The sequence below is a fragment of the Dasypus novemcinctus genome, chromosome 6 (genome assembly GCF_030445035.2).
Source record: "Dasypus novemcinctus isolate mDasNov1 chromosome 6, mDasNov1.1.hap2, whole genome shotgun sequence".
Taxonomy (NCBI): domain Eukaryota; kingdom Metazoa; phylum Chordata; class Mammalia; order Cingulata; family Dasypodidae; genus Dasypus; species Dasypus novemcinctus.
This window is the reverse complement of record NC_080678.1, coordinates 130142448-130163730: the sequence shown is the minus strand read 5'-3', so window position 1 is coordinate 130163730 and position 21283 is coordinate 130142448. Positions and strand designations below refer to the sequence as shown.

Genomic DNA, 21283 nt, shown 5'->3' with positions numbered 1-21283 from the left:
CTATGCAGTGTGTGGGAGTGTGGGCAGCTCTCTGCAGAAGGCACTGGGGGACAGGCGGGCTGGAGTGGGCAAGTGACGTCCCCTCTCTGGCAAGGCTCTGCCCAGGTAAGTGCCAAGGCTTCAGCTCACTGGTCAGCCAGCAACACCTTTCTTTCATGATGCTGTTAGGGTTTAAAAAGGTCCAGGAAGTAGGCCTGTGTGTGTTGGGAGTGGGGGGTGGGCTCGAGAGGATGGGGACTCTGGGGGTCCAGGAAGAGGTGGGAAGGGAGGAGCACTAGAGCCCAGTCAGTGGGGATATGTGCCTGGGACGAGAGCAGGAAGGAGTGCTTCCTCTACTGTCCCTAGAGTGTCGGTCCCCGCCACCTTCATCAGCTGCTACCGGTTCTTGTTCATCACCTGTTGGTTCTTGGTTTTCACCTGCTGATTCTCTGTCTTCACCTGCTGGTTCTCAGTCTTTACCTGCTGGTTCTTGGTCTTTACCTGCTGGTTCTTGGTCTTTACCTGCTCGGTCTCGGTTTCCACCTGCTGGTTCTTGGTCTTTACCCACTGGTTCTTGGTCATCACCTGTTTGTTTTCAGTCTTCACCTGCTGGTTCTTAGTCTTCACCTGCTAGTTCTTGGTCTTTACCTGCCTGTTTTCTTTGGTCATCACCTGCCGGTTCTCAGCCTTTACCTGCAGGTTCTCGGTCTTCACATGCTGGTTCTTGATCTTCACCTGCTGGTTCTTGGTCTTCACCTGTGCCACTTGGCAGAGTAGAATGAGCAGGAGCTGTGGAGATGGTCATGCTTGACTTTGAACACAGACTCCATCCCCTGCTTGCTGTGTGAACTTGGACAAGTAAATTTGCCTCTCTGCACCTCACTGTCTTGATCTGAGAAATTGTTGGAATTGACCTTGGAATTGCTAAGCAGATCCAACGAGACAAGGAGGGGAAGCAGCCAGGCACGGGATCACAGTTCTGTGAGTTAGGTGCCTTCCTGGGCCACCTCTGCCCATAGGATCATTGTCTGTGATGAGACACAGCAGAGGTTGCCACTGACTGTCTGAGCCACTCCAGTGGACACTGGAGAGCAGACCAAGCCCTGGTGGGGTTTGCCCTGGGAGGCTGTGCACCTGCCGAGGGCTGGGCTGGGGTGAGAGGTCCTCGTACAGAGGGGCCTGCGCAGGGCCGCACGGCGCTGCCTCCAGGAGCTCCAGGACCCCCGGGAAGCTGCCCAATCTCCACGTGGCTCTGTGGCCTGGACAAGGGCAGCTGCCCGCATGGGCGTGGGCACACCTCCTCGGCCCGGGGCAGCAGCGCGTGTGCACAGCGCGTGTCCGTGTGGGAGCTGGGTCATCGTCCGGAAGGGGCTGCTTGTTCCGAGCCAAGTGGGTCTCCCCACCCCCTCCCCTGTCCCGAGCGCCCCTTGTTTCCTGTGGGAAGGTGTCTGGGCAGAGGAGGGGGAGCGTGTGCTGTCTTCCACGTGGGTGGGTCCGGGGCTGGGACCCTCAGGGCCCAGCTGTCAGAAAATTTCCGCGAGGGGAGCATGCTGCGCTTCTCGGGGGCTCTCTCCTATCCTCAGACGCTCCCTGCCCTGGCTGGGGCTGCCAGTGTCCCCGGAAGCAGGCCCCTGCGTGGGAGCTCATGTCCCCAGCCCCCTCTCCTGCCCACAGGGAGTTCGCCGGCCTCTGTCCCCGCTGAGCGTGCCCTCTGGGGTCTCACCCGGCCCATGCCCATGGGCGCTGCTTGCACCTGCTAGACTGGGGCCCAGGTGCCCTCACGGTGGAAGGGGGTGCCTGCTCCCCCGATGGGCCCTAGCGAGGGCCTTGGGCTGTGCCGTCTGTGTGCGCTCTGACCTCTTGTCACGGCTCAGCGTCCTGCGGCCCCTGTCCCCCTGGAGGTCCTGGGTTCCCTGGATCAATTCCAGGGCCGGCCCCTCACCCTTAGGGTCTCCCTGCAGCCCGGGGCTCCGCATGGCCAGGCTCCCCTCCACGCTCCAAGCAGACAGGTCCAGGATGGGCCCGTACCCCCGGGGCTCTGCCAGGCCCTGCTGGGTGCGTGGGACCTCTGGCGAGGGCCCTGCTTCCCCTCACCTGGCGCCCCTCCTCTGCCGGCTGCTTGCCTGGCACACTCGGGCCCCGTCCAGCCCCTCCAGGCCTCTGGGGGCAGGCACCCCCCTCTCTGGCCTCAGCTGCCTCGGCTCTAGGGGAGAATCAGACGCCCTCCTGGGCAGCGGGGGACGCAGTGGGACAGTGTGAGGCTCAGCCTGTGCCCCCGCTGGCTCCGGGCCGGGGGCCTCCTCCCGGGCCTGCCCCTGCTTGTCCCCACCCGGCTCTCGCCCACGGCTGGCTCTGCCACTGTTCCCGCAAGGGCCCCGCCCACCTCCCCGTGCCCGTCCCTGCCAGGGGAGGGCTGGGGTCGTGGGCTTCTTGCCGCAGCCCGTGGGGGCCCCCCTCTCGAAGGGGAGCTCGGGGCATGCCTGCCTCTGCTCGGCAACCCCTCAGGGCTCCCCGGTGCTCTGGGATCAAGCAGAGCCCCTCGGCGGAGCAGCCGCTGCCTCTGCGGTGACCCCTGTCCTCCCCCCTTCCCCGCGGCCCCAACAGGCCTGCCCCTGGGTCCACAGACGCACGGGGCCAGCCCCGCTCCCCAAGGCTGCGAGCCTCAGTTGCCCCCCTCTTCCTGCTCCCTTTCTAAGTCCGCCAGCATCAGCCCCTCTGTCCAAGGTGCAGCCCCCTCGCCACCTGGGCCACCTGTGCCACCATCTCCTCCTGCCTGCCTCCCCCGGCTGTCCTGGGCTGCATGCGCCGTCTCTGGAGAGGCCCCTGCTGGCTCCAGGGGCGGCTGTGACCGCCTGGCTCCCAGAGCGTCTCCCCCTGGGTGCAAGGGTGCTGGTGGGAGTCGAGCCCCACCAGCCTGGGTTTCTCTGGAGTTCACCTCTGGTTTGTGAATTTTGTCGCCTTGGTTTCAGTGTTTCCAAAGTGTTGGCTACTATGAAAATTTTCATGATCCCTGGCCAAGAACCTGTTCCTCTCTGCAGGCTGCAGGTTTCTGCTCTCTCTGTCTGCCCCGAAGCACCGGGAGCTGAGACGGGCGAAGTCCCGGGTCCGGCTTGGCCCCTCCTCGGATCTCAGAGGGAGCCAGCTCCTGGTGAGGGCTGCCCGGGGCTGGTGCGGGGGCCCAGGGGGGCCGGCCTGGGTGGCCAGGGCAGCGTGGGCTGTGACTGCCCCTGGAAGGCGTCACCTCCGCTTCCCCAGGGTGTAGGGTTGGCCAAACCAGCACAGCTGGCCCCTCACGCCTGTGGTGTCCCCCGTCGCGTGCTGGCTGCGGGGAACAGGGAGCCGAGGCCTTTTCTCTAAATGTGGCCACATCTCAGCAGTCCTGGAGACCGGGGCTGCCGTGAGAGCTGCTGGGTGATGAGGTGCTGGAAAGCAGGCCCGTGCACGGCCTGGGGGAGAAGGAGCTAAGCAGGTGCAGGCTTGGGCACGCGGGGGACCCCAGGTGGACACCCGCCCCGGGGAGCTGCTCAGGGACATGCCGAGCTGGGCAGTGGACGGGCCTTTGGCCTGCCCACCCCATCGGCCGCCAGCCGGCGCCGTGCCCCTCGAGCCTGATGCCGGGTCCCCCGTGCTTCTGAGCCTGGCTGGGCGGCTGCTTCTCTAGACGGATGTTAAGTTAGCAGAACCTCCTGGAGCCGGTCCGAGGCTTCCTGGTACAAACCCACCCTCGTCTCACGACGGTCCAGTCAGGTAGGGCCTGGCGGAGGCCCGTTTCCAGGTGGAGCACGGAGAGCCCGTGACGTGTCCAGAGCAGGGAGTTACTGAGCCCAGGCCGTATCCGAGCCCGACCTCTCGCCACTGGACGATTCCGGCTCTCTGGGGAAGAGAGAGCCTCACTTCCTTCTGCTTTAGCCCTCGGGGGCTGGAAAGCAGCCGGCCCCCTGCCCCTCTGCGTCACTGACGTCCTCTGCATGTACGTGGGCTTAAGTTTCGGGGGGGGCGATGGGAGGGGTGCTAAGCACAGTTGGTGACTGGATAAATGGGTGAATGGAGGGGAAGAAACGAGCATTTCAGTGTTAGTGTCAATTGATCTGCATGCGCCCTCTCTTGTTTGTAACGTGGGCGCTGTGCCCTGCACCCCCCCTCCCTGCCGAGTTGTACGAAACAAGAAACTGATATTCAGACAAGGACAGTGACCAGGCCAGGAGCTGAGCACTGAGTGGCAGCGCTGGGCTCGGGGCCCCACGCTCTTAGCATGGCTGGCTGCCTCGGGGAGCGTCCCCCGCCTGGATGGACGGAGACTTCTCTGTAAAACGTGTCAGAAAACGTGTCCCCCCCTCCTGTTCAGAGCCAACGGGGATGAGGGCTTTGCTGGGATTTACCCACAGAAGGACCATAAAACTAAGGGTGCAAAGACCGTAACGGGCTGGGGGTTGAGTAACCGGCGCTGGTCACCCAGTCACCTTCCCAGCTTCCCCCCACCCCCCTGGTGGCCACGTGGGGAGGGGTTGAGGGGCGCAGTGGGCAGAGGAGTGCGGGAAGCTGCTTCTTGCTTGTGATCAACTTGGGTCTGCCTGCAAGGCATGCTGGGGGCTTGGAAGCCGCCAGAGAGGAGGGGTGGGGGCGCCCTGGCTGGGAGAGCAGGGCAGGGTGGGCCTGCAGCGGCGGGGCCGCTGGGGAGGGCGGCATGCCCAGGCACCTCATCTAGGGGACAGCGGGCAGCGGGAGGCTCCCTCCTGGGGTGGACAGCCCCTCTGTTTTGCAGTCAGAAGAGGCGGCATGGGGGTCGGGGACTCCCCTGGGTCCCCGGGGGTGCCTGGGCCCCAGGCCCAGCAGGGCACCAGCACAGTGGGCGGGGTGTGGGACCTGCCGGGGGCTGGGGGAGGAGGTGGGGGAAGGGGAGTGGGGCGCGCAGGCACGCCTGGGGGACCGGCCCTCATGGGGAGGGGCTGGTGCCTGAGGTTTGGCCGCTGAGAGCAGCCTGCCTGGGCTGCCCCGGCAGGTCCCTGCAGTGTCGTCCATGTGGCCTCCTACCGCCTGAACTGTGGGGGTTCCCATCCTTGGGGTGCACAGTCCATGAGGTGATGGAGACCCAGGGTGGCGTGAAACGATTGGAGCCACCCCTGAGCAGAAGGCAGAGGGGCTGGCAGATGATGGCAGGGATGGCCGCTGTGCCAGCCCGTGGGTGGATGATGGCCCCGGCGAGGAGGAGGCCCCTGCGCTGGGTGGGCCTTTTTTTTTTGTTATTTATTTTTTTATTTAATTCATTTTTTAAAAAAAATATTACATTCAAAAAATATGAAGTCCCATTCAACCCCACCGCCCCCACCCCACCACTCCCCCCACAGCAACACTCTCTCCCATCATCATGACACATCCATTGCACCTGGTAAGTACATCTCTGGGCATCGCTGCACCCCATAGTCAATGGTCCACATCATAGCCCACACTCTCCCACGTTCCATCCAGTGGGCCTTGGGGGGATCTACAATGTCCCATAATTGTCTGTGAAGCACCACCCAGGACAACTCCAAGTCCCGAAAACGCCTCCCCATCTCATCTCTTCCTCCTATTCCCCGCACCCAGCAGCCACCATGGCCACCCTTCCCACACCAATGCCATATTTTCTCTGTGGACATTGGATTGGTTGTGTCCATTGCACATCTATGTCAAGTGGGGGCTTAGATTCCACATGGATACTGGATGCAATCCTCCTGCTTTCAGTTGTAGACACTCTAGGCTCCATGGTGTGGTGGTTGACCTTCTTCAACTCCATGTTAGCTGAGTGGGGTAAGTCCAATAAATCAGAGTGTAGGAGCTGAAGTCTGTTGAGGCTCAGGGCCTGGCTATCATATTGTCAGTCCACAGATTCAAATCCCCTAGATATATCTTAAACCCCAGCACCAACTACAATTCCAGTAAAGTAGCATGAAAGTCTTGTGAAAAGAGATCCCATCTGAGTCCAGTTCCATGATGCAGAAACACCAGCTCCAAAGAAGGGCCATATGACATGGCAGTGAACCCCATCTGCCATGACCATAGAACCCGTGGGTCTCTTTATCCCTCAAAAGAACCAATACCTGGGGTTGTATCTACTTTATCTGTCTCTTAGACTCTGCTCAGTTGTGCATAAGCGCATTCCTTCTGACAACCTCCAGACTTTTTTTTAGAGACTCGTAGCCATATAAACTCATTTCTCCTTTCCATTTCCCCCTCACATTAGGTCAAACAGCTTTTTAAAGTCATGTTATTATATGTAGACAGGGATATTCTGCTGATCCGCATTGAACCTTTAATTCAAGGTCATTTTCTAGTTGCATCTTCAGCTGGTATTTGGTAGTGATCCCTCGGTGCCAGGGAGGCTCATCCCCGGGTGTCATGTCCCACGCTGGGGGGAATGCACTGCATTTACATGCTGAGATTGGCTTCGAGACTGGCCACATTTGAGTAACACGGCGGCTGTCAGGAGGGAACTCCTAGGCACAGTGCTGCTCTAGGCCTTGTTCTTATTTCAGGTGTATAGGCTCACAAGCATAGTCATTAGTATCAGGGGCTCACTGTTGGACCCTCATTCCTTCCTGGTCCTTACCGTTGCACCTGGGGGACTGCAGCTGCTCCCCTAGGGACCACGACAGAGCCCCCCCGGCCAGGATGGGTGGGCCTTGATGAGGGTGGCCCGGATGGGGGAGGGCGCGGGGCGGGGCGGCCAAGTGTCTTGCTGGATTTGGACGCCTCAGGCCCCCTGCACCTCGGAGCTGGAGGTGCCTTCTGGAAATCCGCTGCAGGTCCAGTGGCAGGACTAATGCCAGGCCTCGGGGAGGCAGGAGGGGACGCGCCCGCCGCTGGCTTTCCCTGGTAGGGCCGCCGGCTGAGAGGCTGCACACACCCTGGCTTGGAGGGACTGGAGCGTCCCTGGGCCCTCAAGGTCAGCTCCAGCCGGGCCACGGGGCCAGGGCAGGAGCTCTTACTGTTCGCCAAGCGCTGTCCTAAGTGTGCTGCAGTCCTAGGCCCATGGGGTCACTGGGGACATTCGTCAGCCCCTTTACAGGGGGACCAGAGGCTCAGGGAGATTAAGGGACCCCCAAGGGCATGCAGCTCTAACGGTGGGCCCTTGACCTTGACCCCAGGCCCCCAAGGGCACACAGAGCTAACAGTGGGCCCTTGACCTTGACCCCAGGCCCCAAGGGCACACAATTCTAACGGTGGGCCCTTGACCTTGACCCCAGGCCCCCAAGGGCACACAATTCTAACAGTGGGCCCTTGACCTTGACCCCAGGCCCCCCTCCCCTTGGTCCCTACTCCTGCTCCTCCTGTGTCTGAGGCAGCCTGGCCTGCATCCCCGGGAGCCTCGTGGGGGGAGCTGACACGGGTGGCTTGACCTGGTGTCTGTGAGGGGCTCCCTTCCCTTTGTCCTGCTGGGCGGAGGGGCCGCAGTGCCACCCCCACCCCGCATCAAGACCCGCCACGGCCCTGTCTTCTCGGTCACCGCAGTGGTCAGCCTGGGCACTCTCCTCCAGCCCCGGCCTGCGCTGGTTGGGGCCACACAGAGGTGCCCCGCGTCCCTGTCACGTCCCTTCCCCACTTCGTCCGCATCCTGGGGACAGCTGGCATCCCCATGTCTCCCCTGCTGCCCTCTCTGAGCCACGTTCTTCACCGCCTTGGCCCCCGGGTTGTCCTGCCTCGGGGCCCAAGGAGCCAGCAGCCCTCAGATCCAGCTGCGTGGCTGTGCCTCCCCTCGCCAGCCCCAAGACAGCACGATACGTGCTCTCAGGGCATCGCCAGCCTTCCTCACCCCTAATCGATCCCACTTTCTTGGTCAGAATTAGGTGAAGTGGGTTGTCCGGGCCCCCTGGCTCGTCCATGCAGGTGTTGGATGCTGAGCCGAGTCGAGGGCCTTTCTTCTCAGCGTGATGCCCAAGGCTGGCCCCTTGGCGGGGACAAGGCGGAGCTCCCACCTCCTTGTCCTCACCTGAGTCCTGATTCTCTGAGCTCCTCGGTGTTGGAGTTTCCTAGCTTCTAAAACAGATACCATGGGGTTGGGTGAAATGTGAATTTGTTGGCTCAGAGTGTTGAGGGCAGGAGAAGTCCAAAGTTGAGGCTTTTCCCTGGAGACGGAGGCGTTCTGGGGCTGGCAGCCAGTGGCCCGGGCCCCTGGCTTTCCACCGCATGGTGGTGCACGTGGCAGCGTCTCCTTCCCTCCTGCGCTCCGTGACTCCCAGCTTCTCTGCTCCCGTGGCTCTCTCGTTCTATCTGAATTTCATCCTATTTAAAAAGGACCCCAAGGATCTGGATTAAGGCTCACCCTGAGCCCCTCGGCCACACGTCAATGGAGGGAGCACTTTGGAGAGATCTACTGATGCCCACGCCCGCCAGGATGTGGCCGAGACCAAGACCACGTGGACGCCTGCTTACCCCGTAGGACAGGCAGACGTGGGCTGCGTGTATGTGGGCTCCACTTAGTGATTCACTCACCCAGGATCCTGCACCAGGCCCCGCGCCTGGGGATTCAGGGAGCCGTGAGACCCCACCCTCCTTCCTGGGACGTGATCGGGCATTAAACCATAGGAGGCTTGACAGACCTTGCTAGGATAGCACACTCCGGGTCCTGCGGGAATAGGAGTGATTAATTCTGTCCGTAAGGGGAAGCCCAGGAATGTTCCAGATCAGAAGAGACCCCAGGGATGGGGTTGGGGGACGAACAGAAGCTTGGAGGCAGAGAAGAGGATGAAGGACAATTTCTGGAGAAGGGGGCTGCGTCAGAGGAGGACGGGCATGGTGCCACCGCCAGAGCAGGGGCCTGAGCAGGCGGGGAGGCCGGCGGGCGTGTGGCCTGGTGGGGGCCCACAGATGGGACTCGACTCACGGGGAGCGTGGCAGGTGCGTCAGCGGCAGGGCGAGTTTCATGCTGCGTCTGTAGAGTGGACTGGACAGAGAGGGGCTCGGAGGCCGACTGTGGGCTATGGGGCGGGACAAGGGGCGCAGGTGGGGAGGCAGGGCGGGCAGTGGGCTCTCACTGGCCGAGGGGTGGCAGAGGGAGGATGCGCAGGCGGGGTGGGGGAGCCCCCCAGGTGCTTGGCCGCCTCCGCTGTCCCCAGGACCGTCCCTGCCCTGGTCCTGCCGTCCCGGGCACAGGCGCCTGGCGCTCCCTGGGCGGCGCAGCGGAAGTCGTAAGGAGGGGCTGGAGCGCTGCAGACCAGCTTGAGCTCCCACCGGCTTGACTTTCCCGTCTGCAGGCGGTGAGTTGGCAGAGGCGTGAGGCCCAGGGAGCGGCCGGGCCCCGGTGCGCCTCCACTCTGCCCCGTGGGCTCTGTGCACCCCGAATGGCCCCCGCCTGCGTCCACCGTCCCACGGGACCTCTTGGCCCTGCTCCTGCCAGACCTGTGCTGGCCTGAGCCTGAGGCCACAGGGGCATGGGCAGTCCTAGCCTGGGGGGAGCTCCGGAGATACCCCCACTCACCTGGCGCCCGGCCCTTGGGCCCCGCTTAGCCGGAACACCCCTCGCTCCCGCATCATCCCCCTGGCGCCCTCTCGGGGTGGCCGGTGGGCTCTGGTTCCCCCCTCGCCCCCCCCCCCGCGTAGTGAAACCGCGTCTGCTGCTTTCGATGAGCGTCCGGCACGCTGGGCGAGTTCGTTGACTGCCTCCCCGCGCACCCCGGCTGCAGATTTTATTCCTCTCCCGGAGTCAGAGGGGCCGTGAAGTCACTCGGGGCTCTGCTGGGACCCGCCAGGCCCCGGCTCTGCTGGGAGAGGCCGACCGAGCACAGGTGCCTCTTGTGGGGGCTCCGCCCCGGGTTGGGGAGACCGGCCAGCGGCAGCCACGTGGCTAATTCTGCACGAATGAGCATGGGTATGGGTCTGATGCAGTGAAGGCTTCTCGGGGACTGATGGTTCCCCATAAAACCTACGTGTGAAGAAAGCTAGCCGGACATCTCAGGCAGAACGGGACATGGGGACCCGAAGAGGCCAGACCTCGGGGGTGTCGGGTTACGGCCCAAAGGCCGGGCTCCCTGGACTGCAGCGTCTGGCAGGCCCTGATGGGGTGGCTCTTTTAGGGACAACGGCCTGAAGTTCAAGCCGGCCGGGTGCGCCTTTCCTGAGGGCCACCCACTGCGTGAGCAGGGCGGGTGCGTGTGGGTCCGCGGGGGAGGGACCGTGGTTTGGACCGAGGCGGGGGCCGGGCAGTGGAGAGCCGCTGGCCGCTGAGGACCTGTTCTGGAGCTCAGTGTCCAGGCTTTGGTGAGGGCTTGGGTGCAGAGGCTCAGGGAGGGAGAAGGTCAAGGACAGGGTGGCCACTTCACCGGACGCGAGGCCGGGGAGGAGCATGGACACGGCCAGGGATCTCAGACGGATGCGCCGAGGTCGAGTGTCCCGTGGACTCAGCAAGTGGAGGCCCCCCTGGTGGTCGGCTCCTGGCTGGAGCACTGACCCTGGAGCCCTTCTCAGGCCCTTGGCTTTCAGAGGGACGGGTCAAGGTCAGAAGGAAGGTCGGGGCTCTGGAGCGGCTGCCTGGGATGGCTCTGGGTGTGGGAGAAGGCGAGAGGTGGGGGTGCCCACAGCTTTCCTCCCCCTGCTTGGGGGGCGAGGCCGAGGCGGAGCAGCAAGTCCAGGGAGCCCCTCTCTCGGGTTCCCAGGGCGTCCCCGCTCTGAGGCCGGGGTCCGAGGGCTGCGTCGGCCGGTGCGTTCCTCCAGGGCTCTCGGGGGCAGTGCCGCGCCGCGACTGGATTCTGGGGCTGCCGGCAACCGGGGCGCTCCGGACTTGCAGCGGCGCCGCCCCTCCTCTGCCTCCGCGGCCTTCTTCTTTGCTCCGTCCGTCTGTCTGCATGTCCAAGTCTCCCTCCTTCCTCGAGGGTTCCAGCCACGCTGGACGGGGCCCGCCCTGCTGGTCACACTTCAGAGGACCCCCTTTCCGAACGCTGCCGCGCTCACCAGAGGGGGCCTGGGATTCGAGCCCATCTTCCTCGGAGACACAGCCCACCTGCAGTCCCTGCGCCCCGAGGCTTCCGGTCTGTCTGCGGAGAAGGAAGTGAGGCCATCGGAGGCCTCGGGGGCCGCGGAGGACGGCGACCTGGTGGAGGGCACGGGTGGAAACAGCCCGCGTGGGGACCGAGGCTGCAGGCACGGCTCTGCGGGGTGGACCGACCCTGGCCGGCCCCCCGGGGTGGGACTTGACCAGCCGTACTGGAGGGGGAGAGAGCGCGGTGCGCCGGGCGACGGAGGTGGCCGGCGCCGGGGGGCGGGGACGAGGCGCGGGAAACCGCAGCGGGGCAGGAGGCGTGGGGGACGGCGGGTCTCAGGCCGTTGAGGGCAGGTGGCGGGTGACCTAAGGCCTCATTCTGGAGGACGTGCTGCTGGCCGAGGGCTGCTGCGGCCGGCAGGCCAGGGTGGCCCTCCCTTTGGGTGGCCTTCGGTGGGGGCGGGGTGGCCACCCACAGGGGCTGCCCTGGGGCCGTCTCTCCACCCACCCGCCCCAGTCCCTGCCTTCCAGGGCCCCGCCGTCCATCCTGCGCCCCCCCATTTTGTGGGTTTGTTTACCTTTCAAATGTCTTAATAAAACATGAAAAAAATATTTATTCTCCGAAGATCAATAATTTACCGTGAGTTATGACAATGGTAAATTTGGTCAATTATTCATCGCCTATAAAGTATTTATAAATGCTACCTTAATTTAAAGCGTCGGCCATGAGAATTCAAATGTTAATAAAGCCTCTGCCGGTGGAAAGAAGGAGAGGAAGGGCACAGCTAACGGGGGTGGCCGGGGCGGGGGGTGGCCGCGGCCGCCCCAGTCTGGATGTTGGAGCCGGCCGGGGGCCCGGGAGCCGGGACGTGGGGCCAAGGGGCTCGGCCCTTGGAGCTGGAGAGAGGGCCTCTGTCCCTTCCACGGTGACTCGCCCACCTGCCACGGCCCGCCGGGCCTCTCCGAGGCGGGCACCCCTACTTGCCCACACAAAGGGCCTGGCGCCCTTTAAAGCCGCTGGTGGAGGGCGCTGCCCTTGTCCACGTCGGGACCAGGCCTGTCTCCCAGCGGGTACGGGTGGGGCGCCGGTCGCACTGCCCTCCCGGCCCCTCGAGGCTGAGGCCAGCAGCAGGGCCGGAGATTTTCCAGGAATCCCCGCGGGGATGCGGGAGAGCAGGCATGGGTCAGATGCCCCAGGCGAGCACCGCAGGGCACTGCCTTCATCTCCGTGCCCACCGGCAGGCCCCCCGTGACCGGGCGAGCCGCAGCTTGGCCTTCGGTGGAGAAGGCCCTTCCTCCTGCTCGGCCGCTGCTGCCCTGTGCTCAGCTCGGAGCGGCCCCGGGAATTTCCATCCGGGGACGGGGTGGGTAGAGCCGGCCACAGGGTCCCGGCTGCCCCTGCGTGGCTCTGCTGCCCTCTTTGCCCCGTGAGCAGCATCCTTCCTCCCACTTCCCAGGAAGCCGTGAGAGGCCCCAGTGCTTGTTGGAGACCCTCTGCTCTCCCGGGCCCTGGGTCGGGGGCTTGAAGCGGCTCCTTCCTGTCCCCTGGGCGCCCTGACTTCCCCAGCCGGGAGGGCTGCAGGGCCTCAGCAACCCGTCTCTGTCCTCAAGGGAGACATCGGCTTTATGGCCGTCCAACAGTGGAGGCGGGGGATGATAACGACTGCTCCCTTCCAGCGACCTGCACAATCACCCTGAGCTCCGAGCTGGAGCCCACGGCAGCCAGGACTCCCCAGTTCCCACTACGGGCCGGGCAGTCCGACGGCGTGTCAAAGATCCCTCGTGGAAAGCACAAGGTGGCCCGTGAAGTGGGTGCCGTCACCTTGACTTGACAGAAGGGAAAACTGAGGCCCAGAGAGGGCCCGTGTGTCGCCTAAGGCCCCACAGCATGCCCACGGCAGGACCCGGTCCGAACCCGGGCGGGCACTCCGCGCTGGTGCTCAGGCGTTTCTCTCCATCCCAGGATGCGAGCAGCATGACGCCCTCGCCTGCCATGCCCGGACGGCCTTGGTGAACTAAGAGCTGATATGCCTTTGATCTGATATATTTTGGTCTTATTATTTCCATGTTAGGAGCCTCCAGATAACCATCATTTCAAGGGTGCCCCAGTTAGCAGGCCGTTCACAGTGGACTGGACGTTGACTTGCACCGGCCTCTCTGTTAGCGGCTGGGAGAGGCTCCCAGCCCTGATTCCCCGCCCCGCTCGCCGAGGGGGTGGGGGCTGCGGCCGGCCGTGTCCACCTGCCCGGGAAGGGTGTCAGCAGCGGGGCTTTTGCTGGGAACGCCGAGTACTTCCTCATAATGTGGGTGCATCGTTGGTGGGGAAGTAGCCAGGCCTGGGGAGGTGGGGGTGTCCCCGGAGAGGGGCGCAGGGCACGTCCATGCAGCATCCGTGGGAGGCCCTGGTGGTCCGTGTTCTCAGGCAGTGCTCCCGTGGGCAAGGCCAGGTGGATTCTTGTCCTGAAAACAGAGGTTCAGATGGGGGACGGGCACGGCCATGAGCTGCTGACCGGAGGAACCCAGACAGGAACGGAGGTCCGTGTGCGCTGATGCCCTTTCTGTGTCCCCCAGGCCCCCTGGACCCCACCCAGCAGCGTCTTGTCCTGGAGCATGGGGTCGCCCTTTGGCCTCATCTGTCACGCCTCCCCTCCCCCACCTCTGCCGAGTAAACCCGCGCGATGGTGACTTTTATGCGTCCGCTCAGCTACTTACCGTGCCCAGCTGTTTGGTCTGACGCGGCCTCGATGTGGCTTTGTGGTGTGCGGTGCAAGGCACGAGCCCCTGAGGGCAGCTGGCGGTGGGGGATGCCCCTGGCCAATGGGGGTGGGCCTCGTCCAATAGCTCGGAGGCCTTGAGAGGAAAGACCTGAGCATTTCAGAAAAAGAAGAAATGTCTCCAGACAACACTGGCCCTGAGTTTCCAACTTGTGGGCCTCCCTGTGGATTTTTTTTTTTTAAGATTTATTTTTTATTTATTTTTCTTCCCTTCCCTCTCCATGCCCTCTGCTCCCAGTTGTCTGTTCTCTGTGTCCATTCGCTGTGTGTTCTTCTGTGTCCGCTTGTATACTTGTCAGCGGCACCGGGAATCTGTGTTTCTTTTTGTTGCGTCATCTTGCTGTGTCAGCTCTCCGTGTGTGTGGCGCCATTCCTGGGCAGGCTGCACTTTCTTTCGCGCTGGGCGGCTCTCCTTACGGGGCGCACTCCTTGCGCGTGGGACTCCCCTACGCTGGGGACACCCCTGCGTGGCACGGCACTCCTTGTGCGCATCAGCACTGTGCATGGCCAGCTTCACACAGGTCAAGGAGGCCCGGGGTTTGAACCACGGACCTCCCATGTGGTAGACGGACGCCCTAACCACTGGGCCAAGTCCGCTTTCCCCCTCTCCCCCGGGGATTTTGAACTCAAGATAACAGCATCCCTTTTACCGGAATTTCCAATCTGCCCTCCTCCCTATGGACCTCAGGCTTGCCAGTTCCCAGAGCTCATGAGGTATCTATCTCACTATCCATCCTTCTGTCTATCATCTCAATTTAATCAATTATCTCTATCATCTATGTCTATCCATCCATCCATTTGTCATTCTATGTCTCTCTCTAACCATTCATCTAATCTGCTGTATCTCTCTCTCTCATCTATCTATCCATCCATCCATTGTCATTCTATCTCTCTCCACTCATCTAATCCATCCTCTATCTATCTATCTGTCTGTCTGTCTGTCATCAGCATCTATCATCACCTCCCTATCATCTGCTTATCCCTCCTTCCACACACATGTCCTGTTGGTTCTGTTTCCCCAGGAAACCCTGGCTAAGACAGCCCATTTTTCCCTTTGCGGCCCTGACCCCAGCCCTAAGTGAGCCCACTCCCTCTGGTGATCCCCAGGGGCTCCTCTCGCCTTCCTCCACAAGCCCACCCTGTCCTGGGTGAAGCTGCAGAACAGGGTCCGTCTTCTGCCCCTGGCCATTCCGCTCTCTGTCCACAGTGCTCAGCGTAGGCGTTTGTGTGTAATGGGTGTGCTGTGTGTGTGTGTAAAGCACAGAGGAGAAAAGGACCCAGCGCAGTAAGCACTTGTTAAGGGCCCGGCCCTGGGCTGTGTGCCCACGTAAAGGTCATGCTCTACCCGATGAAGACACTGAGGTTCAGAGAGGCCCAGGGCCTTCAGAGCCCAGCAGTATGGAGTGGAGTCAGGGCTCATGGTCAGGACTCAGGAGGAGTGGACAGGCTGGGCCACGCTGAGCTGGTGGTGACGGTGACGGCTGTAGCAGCGGCTCATTGCTGGCACCTTGGATGGAGACTCCATTCCCCCTGCAACGAAGGTGGCATTTCCTGGACAAGTTTATGCACCAATGGCTTGCAGTTTATTTCATAAGATTACTTTTTAAAGTTATAAATGCATCGTGTTTTCACTAAAGAAAATATGTAGAAGAGAACAAAGAAAAAGCCCCTTTGTCACAGCACCTTTGCTTCTAGGTTTTCTCTTGCCTTCTCCGTGTGCCCGCTTTTGACCTAGCAGGGATCGTGGTGCACATATAATTCATGCCCCAGCTCTCACTGAGCCCATGTCCTGGTTGTTTTTTCCACGTAGGTGGCAACGGGGAAAGGGACTGGGTGGCTTACTGGTCCCCTGGCCCCATGTTCTCATCTGTAAAATGGAGGCAATACTACCCACTCTGCATGACGTCAGGAGAATAAAGTGGCTTAATATAAATAAATTACTGAGCAGTGTTGTCGGCACAGAGAAAATTGTCCCAAGACAGTCATTTCTCCTACATAGCTTATCTATTGTTGAAAAAGTTTTTCCTTTTCTAAAGGAATTACAGCTGCACAATAATAAATTTCAGCAAAATATAGAAAAGAAGGAAAACCATTTCTAGGCCTCTTCCTGAAATGCCATTCCTTTGACTACCTTTTGGTCTATTTCCATCCAGTCTTCCTTGCAATCATGCTGCTATTTAATTGACAGAGTAAAATACATGCAAATCCCATATTATTTTCATATCACTTTTAATTACAAGCACTTTCCCAGGTTACTGGCGTGCCATGCCTTTATAAGTAGTTTTAGCGCCTGTGTACGCTTCACTACGAGTGTTTTCAGAACCACTCATCTATTTGGACCGTCTAGGTTGTTAGTGATGTTTCAAGAGTATAGGTAAGTATCCTCAGAATGATTTGGGGTCAAAAGCTGTTCCCATAGTTGGAAAGATGCCCCCAAGTGAAGTCACTGATCAGAGAGCACGTGAGATCGAGGCACCCCTGCGCTGGCTTTACTGCCGTGTGTGCAGGGCACGGGGTGCAGAGCCAGGCAATGCAGTGGGTCGTGAGGGCTGCGGTGGGGCAGTGAGGGCTGCAGTGGACACAAGCAGGGGCCTCCGCCAGCCTTGGGCCCAGGGAATGCCCTGAAGAATGTCGAGTCTGAGCCTTGATGCAAGAATGTGCGTCTTAGTTTGCCAGGCTGCTATGACAAAAGGCACAGACTGGTGGACGTAAACACCAGCGATTTATTGTCTCAGTTTTGGAAGATGGAGGTCCAGAGTTGAGGTGTGAGCAGGCCACGCTTTCTCCAGGTCTGGGCCTTCTGGCAAGGCTTGATCTCTGCCTCTGTCACGTGGTGTGTGCCCCCTCCTGCCTCCTCCATGGCCTCTTCCTTCTGTCCTCTCCCTGCCTCCTCCTTCTCTCTCCTCTGCCTCCTCCTTCTGTCCCCTTCTCGGCCTCCTCCTTCTGTCCCTCCTCTGCCTCCTCCTTCTGTCCCCTCCTCGGCCGCCTCCTTCTGTCCCCTCTGCCTCCCCCCTCTGTCCCCTCCCTGCCTCCTCCCTCTGTCCCCTCCCTGCCTCCCCCTCCGGCCTCCAGGCTCGTGCCAGCTCCTGAGTTTCCTCTGTGTATGAGGACATCAGTCCCACGGGACGAGGGCCCACCTGGTTCCATTTAGCCTCTTCTTAACAGGCGCTTCCAAGATCCTCTTTGCAAACAGGTCCACAGCCCCGGAGTGGGTGTTAGGACTCCAGCGTGTCTCGTGGAGGACGCGATCCCCAGGGGTGCACGGGAATGCTCGAGAAGCAACGGGAGTTGTGATGGGTTCAGGGAGCTGAGGGCGTGTGACTGGAGAACAGTGGGCAGGGGGCTGGCGAGGGGCACGGGACGGCGGTCCCAGGGGCCTGGAAGACGTCCTTTAACCAAGGCCGCGGCACGCCCGGGAAGCAGGCTCGGGAGGGGCCAGGCCTGGGCTGGCCGCGTGAGAGTGCCCGAGAGGGGGCCTGGGGCTCGGCAGGGAGGACTGCCGGGCCGAGGAGTGGCTCATCCTGCCCTCGCGTGGGGGCGCGTGCCAGGGCGTGGCCGGGCCTTGCTCTCCCTGCACCTGCTCGGCCTGCCCCTGCCCTCCAGCACGGGGGTCCCCCTGCACGCCGTCTCCTCTCCCGGCCTTGTCCAGGGCAGTCCTCGCACCCAAGGGCTCTCCAGCGAGAGGACGGGGCGGTCGAAGTTGCTGGAAAGCCTGCTGCGAGCAGCAGATGGCCTGCTGACATGCGCAGGCTGTGTTTTGGAGTGGCATCTGCTTTCCCACGTTTCTGCCGCCGCGCACAGCGTTATTCAGGAATGTTTGCTCCGAAACGGCTGCCGCGGGTTGCGGGGTTGGGCGGCGGGTCTTTCCATGCGTTGTCTGATGCCCCAAAAGGTGTGTGTAGCAGAAAGGGGCGCCCTGCCTCGTTAGCAGGTGACCCCGAAGGACGGGAGGGGGCCACGCCTGGAAGCCGGCTGCGCCTCTGCGCCCACGGACCGCCCTCGCTGCCGGAGCACCTTCCTTTGTTATTGTCAAGTGGGTTGACAATATTGTCAAGTGGATTGTTTTGAATAATCAGGGGCTTCTGGAAGCGACGGCTTCATCTGGCGCTTGACCCAGGATTTTTAGGAGATGAGTCAAGCGGGCTTGGCTGGGAAACCGTGGGCTTCTGTGGCCTCGTTCCTATTTTTCGTCCTGCTCTCCGGGCCTCACGGGGTGTCTCTCCGACCCCGCGCTGGGATTCCTTCCTTCCATTTCAGTTCAGCCGGCCATCGCTGGGCGCGCGGTGTGTTCTCAGGCTAAGCCACGGGGAGATGCAGATCGACAAGGCGCGTTCTCTGCTCCTGCGGGGGGTCCCGGGCGGGCACGGGGGCTAATCCAGCCGCTCTGTTTGGGCTATACCCTTTCTAGCTGCCCGTCCTGCTTCCTCATCTGTGAAATGGGCGCAGGAGCGCCCCGGAGGGCGTCCAGCGAGATGGCACCCGGAGCGCACGGCCTGGCCTGGGGGCCCTCGGCCCCGGGGGTGGGGGGCAGCACCTCGCGGGCGTACGCCGGGTGCAGCCGCGACGCTGACTGCGCCCTCTCTCCCCTCTCTCTGCAGCCTGTGACCTCATGACCCAGGGCATCCTGGCCTTGGTCACGTCCACGGGCTGCGCGTCCGCCAACGCCCTGCAGTCGCTCACCGACGCCATGCACATCCCCCACCTCTTCGTCCAGCGCAACCCGGGGGGCTCGCCCCGCACGGCCTGCCACCTGAACCCCAGCCCCGACGGCGAGGCCTACACGCTGGCCTCGCGGCCGCCCGTCCGCCTCAACGACGTCATGCTGAAGCTGGTGACGGAGCTGCGCTGGCAGAAGTTTGTCATGTTCTATGACAGCGAGTACGGTGAGTGCGCCGGCGGTGGGGTGCCGGCCGGGGTGGGGGGCCTGAGGCTGGGGGGGCCTCAGGAGCCCCAACCCCGAGCCTCGAGGGGGGACGGAGCCGCGGACACGCAGCTTCGACAGCTGCGCAAGTTGCCTAACAATACCGCCGCATCCTGACAGCTGAAGTTTGAATCATCTTGGAGTTCTCAATAAAATATTAATGAACTGCTGGCAGGGACCCGCTAGGCAGCGGACAGGCAGCAGGGGGCCTGGCGAGGGTGCCCCCAGCCCCTCACGAGACGAGCCCCCCTGCAGGGCCTCTGCTCCAAGATTTCCGCTCACCCCCAAGGCCGCCCAGCTTTTCTGCTCCCCGCGGCCCCGATCTGCCTCCGGTTTCAGGATCTGCGGTCCCGGGCAGGGGCCGGGCAGGGCTGGAGGGGGCTAGTAGGGGCCGTGGCAGGCCCACGGGGCCGGGCCGGGGTCAGGGGGCCTGAGGGACACTGTGATGGCTGGACATGGCCCCTCTGAAGACCACCCGAATGGAAAGCTGATTCCCTCGTGCAGGAACCGCAAAAATGGGGGAGCAAGAGCTTGAGATTTTCTTAGGGCTGCTCAGTCAAAACACATCCGTCCAGGCATGACGGAAAAGGGCTTCCACCCTATGGCTGTGTTTTTTTTTACCTTTTTGTTTGGAGATCCTTGAGATTCACATGTGGTTATGAGAAGTCGTTCAGCGAGATCGCTCATGCCTTTCTCCCAGCTTCCCCAGGCACGGCTCTAGCAGAGTGTCACAGCCAGGCCGGGCTCGGCGCCTTCGGGCTACCTGGCTTGGCATGCGTGTGCGTTTAGTTCTGTGCAGTTTTATAACAGGTAGATTCGTGGGACCACCGCGGTCAAGAGGCCGAGCTGTCCGTCAGGGGGACGCTCACACCACGGGACAGCCACGGCCACCCGCCTTGCATACTTTCAGAGGGTGAGGGGCGGCAGCGCCCCGGCTGGGGCCGGGGGAGCACAGGGTGGACCCTGGAAAGTCCCACTTGGTCCTGGGTGAAATGATTCCCTTGCCAAGAATGTAACTAAGAAAAGAAATCAGCGTGTGTTTGCATTTGCCTAAATACTCGGCTTCTTGAAGACGGGAATGTTGTCCTCGGCTCTTGAGCAAATATGCAATTTGGAGTCTTCCAGGAAGAACTGGAAGAGCAAATAGGCACCGTGCTGAAATAAAGATGAGGTGGTGACGAGGATGAGGGCGGCCTGCGGCTCCAGGGACTGGAACTGGACTGTCCAGGGCTGGCTCCTCTGGCCTCCCCGCCCCGTGCGCCCACCCTGGCCCTGGGGGGAGTTGGGGAGCTTGCAGTCGCCCCGGGACGCTTGCAGTGAGCCTCCAGGCGCCTGACCTGCTCCGCAGAACCCTTGACTCGACCCCAAAGCCAAGGTGTCCAGGCCGCTCTGTGGCTGGGCCCCTGGGCAGACAGGGAGATGCTAGGGCTGGAGGCCCTGAGGCCTGCCCCACCCTGCTTTCTCCTGCACCTTCCGGTCTTTGGGTGCCCTGCAAACCTCAGCTCTCTCTCTGGCCTGGGAGGGGGACTTGGGGGAGCTCAGGCCCCGAGGACAGCAGGGGGTCAGCTCTCCAGCCTGCCCACCCCCGTCCGGCAGGCTCAGTGGCCCCTTCTTGAGCCTCTTGTCCCCACCGGCTCAGTAATGAAGGCCACAGGGAAGGGCTGCCCTTGTCTCCGCTTGTCCACAGCCTCCTCCCTTTCTGTGGAGCTCTGGATCCCTGGGCACGTGCTTTCACAGCCCCGGGTCCTTCTCTCAGAGCTCTGCGCTCGGCTGGCCGCTGTCGGGGCTCGGCTTTTTAAATTTTTTTATTTTGTACAATTGTGTGAATCCTGGCCTTTCCCTCTCTTTATTTTTCCCCCCCTTTTTTTGTCTTTATTTATTTTTTTAATGCTACATTAAAAAAATATGAGGTCCCCATATACCTCCACCCCCCTCACCCCACTCCTCCCCCATAACAACACTCTCCTCCATCATCATGAGACATTCATTGCATTTGGTGAGTACATCTCTGAGCACCGCTGCACCTCATGGTCAGTGGTCCACACCATAGCCCACACTCTCCCACAGTCCACCCAGTGGGCCATGGGAGGACATACAATGTTCAGTAACTGTCCCTGCAGCATCACCCAGGACAACTCCAAGTCCCGAAAACACCCCCACATCACATCTCTTCCTCCCACTCCCTACCCCCAGCAGCCACTATGGCCACTTTCTCCACTCCAATGCCACATTTTCTTCAATTACCAATCACAATAGTTCATGAATAGAATATTAGTAAGTCCACTCTAATCCATACTCTATTCCTCCATCCTGTGGACCTTGGAATGGTTGTGTCCACTCCACATCTATATCAAGAGGGGGCTTAGATTCCACATGGATGCTGGCTGCAATCCTCCTGCTTTCAGTTGTAGGCACTCTAGGCTCCATGGTGTAGTGGTTGACCTTCTTCACCTCCATGTTAGCTGAGTGGGGTAAGTCCAACAAACCAGAGTGTAGGAGCTGAAGTCTGTTGAGGCTCAGGGCTTGGCTATCACATGGTCAGTTGATGCGTCCTGGGATCCCCTGCTGGGCTGGGAGTTCCAAGAAGTCCAGGACGCCGCGCCGTTCGTTGTCATGCTTCGCTGTGCGGGTGAAGACGCTGGCTCATAAGAACATGGC

General features: G+C 61.5%; 1 protein-coding gene across 1 annotated transcript in view; it reads left to right on the top strand.

Moving 5' to 3' along the window:
- Positions 1-21283, top strand: part of GRID1 (glutamate ionotropic receptor delta type subunit 1) — a 688202-nt gene that overhangs the window by 123281 nt on the left and 543638 nt on the right. The window contains exon 3 of the mRNA XM_058299400.2: positions 18303-18587. Coding sequence (XP_058155383.1) covers positions 18303-18587 — 285 coding nt within the window. The remainder of the gene's footprint in view (positions 1-18302; positions 18588-21283) is intronic.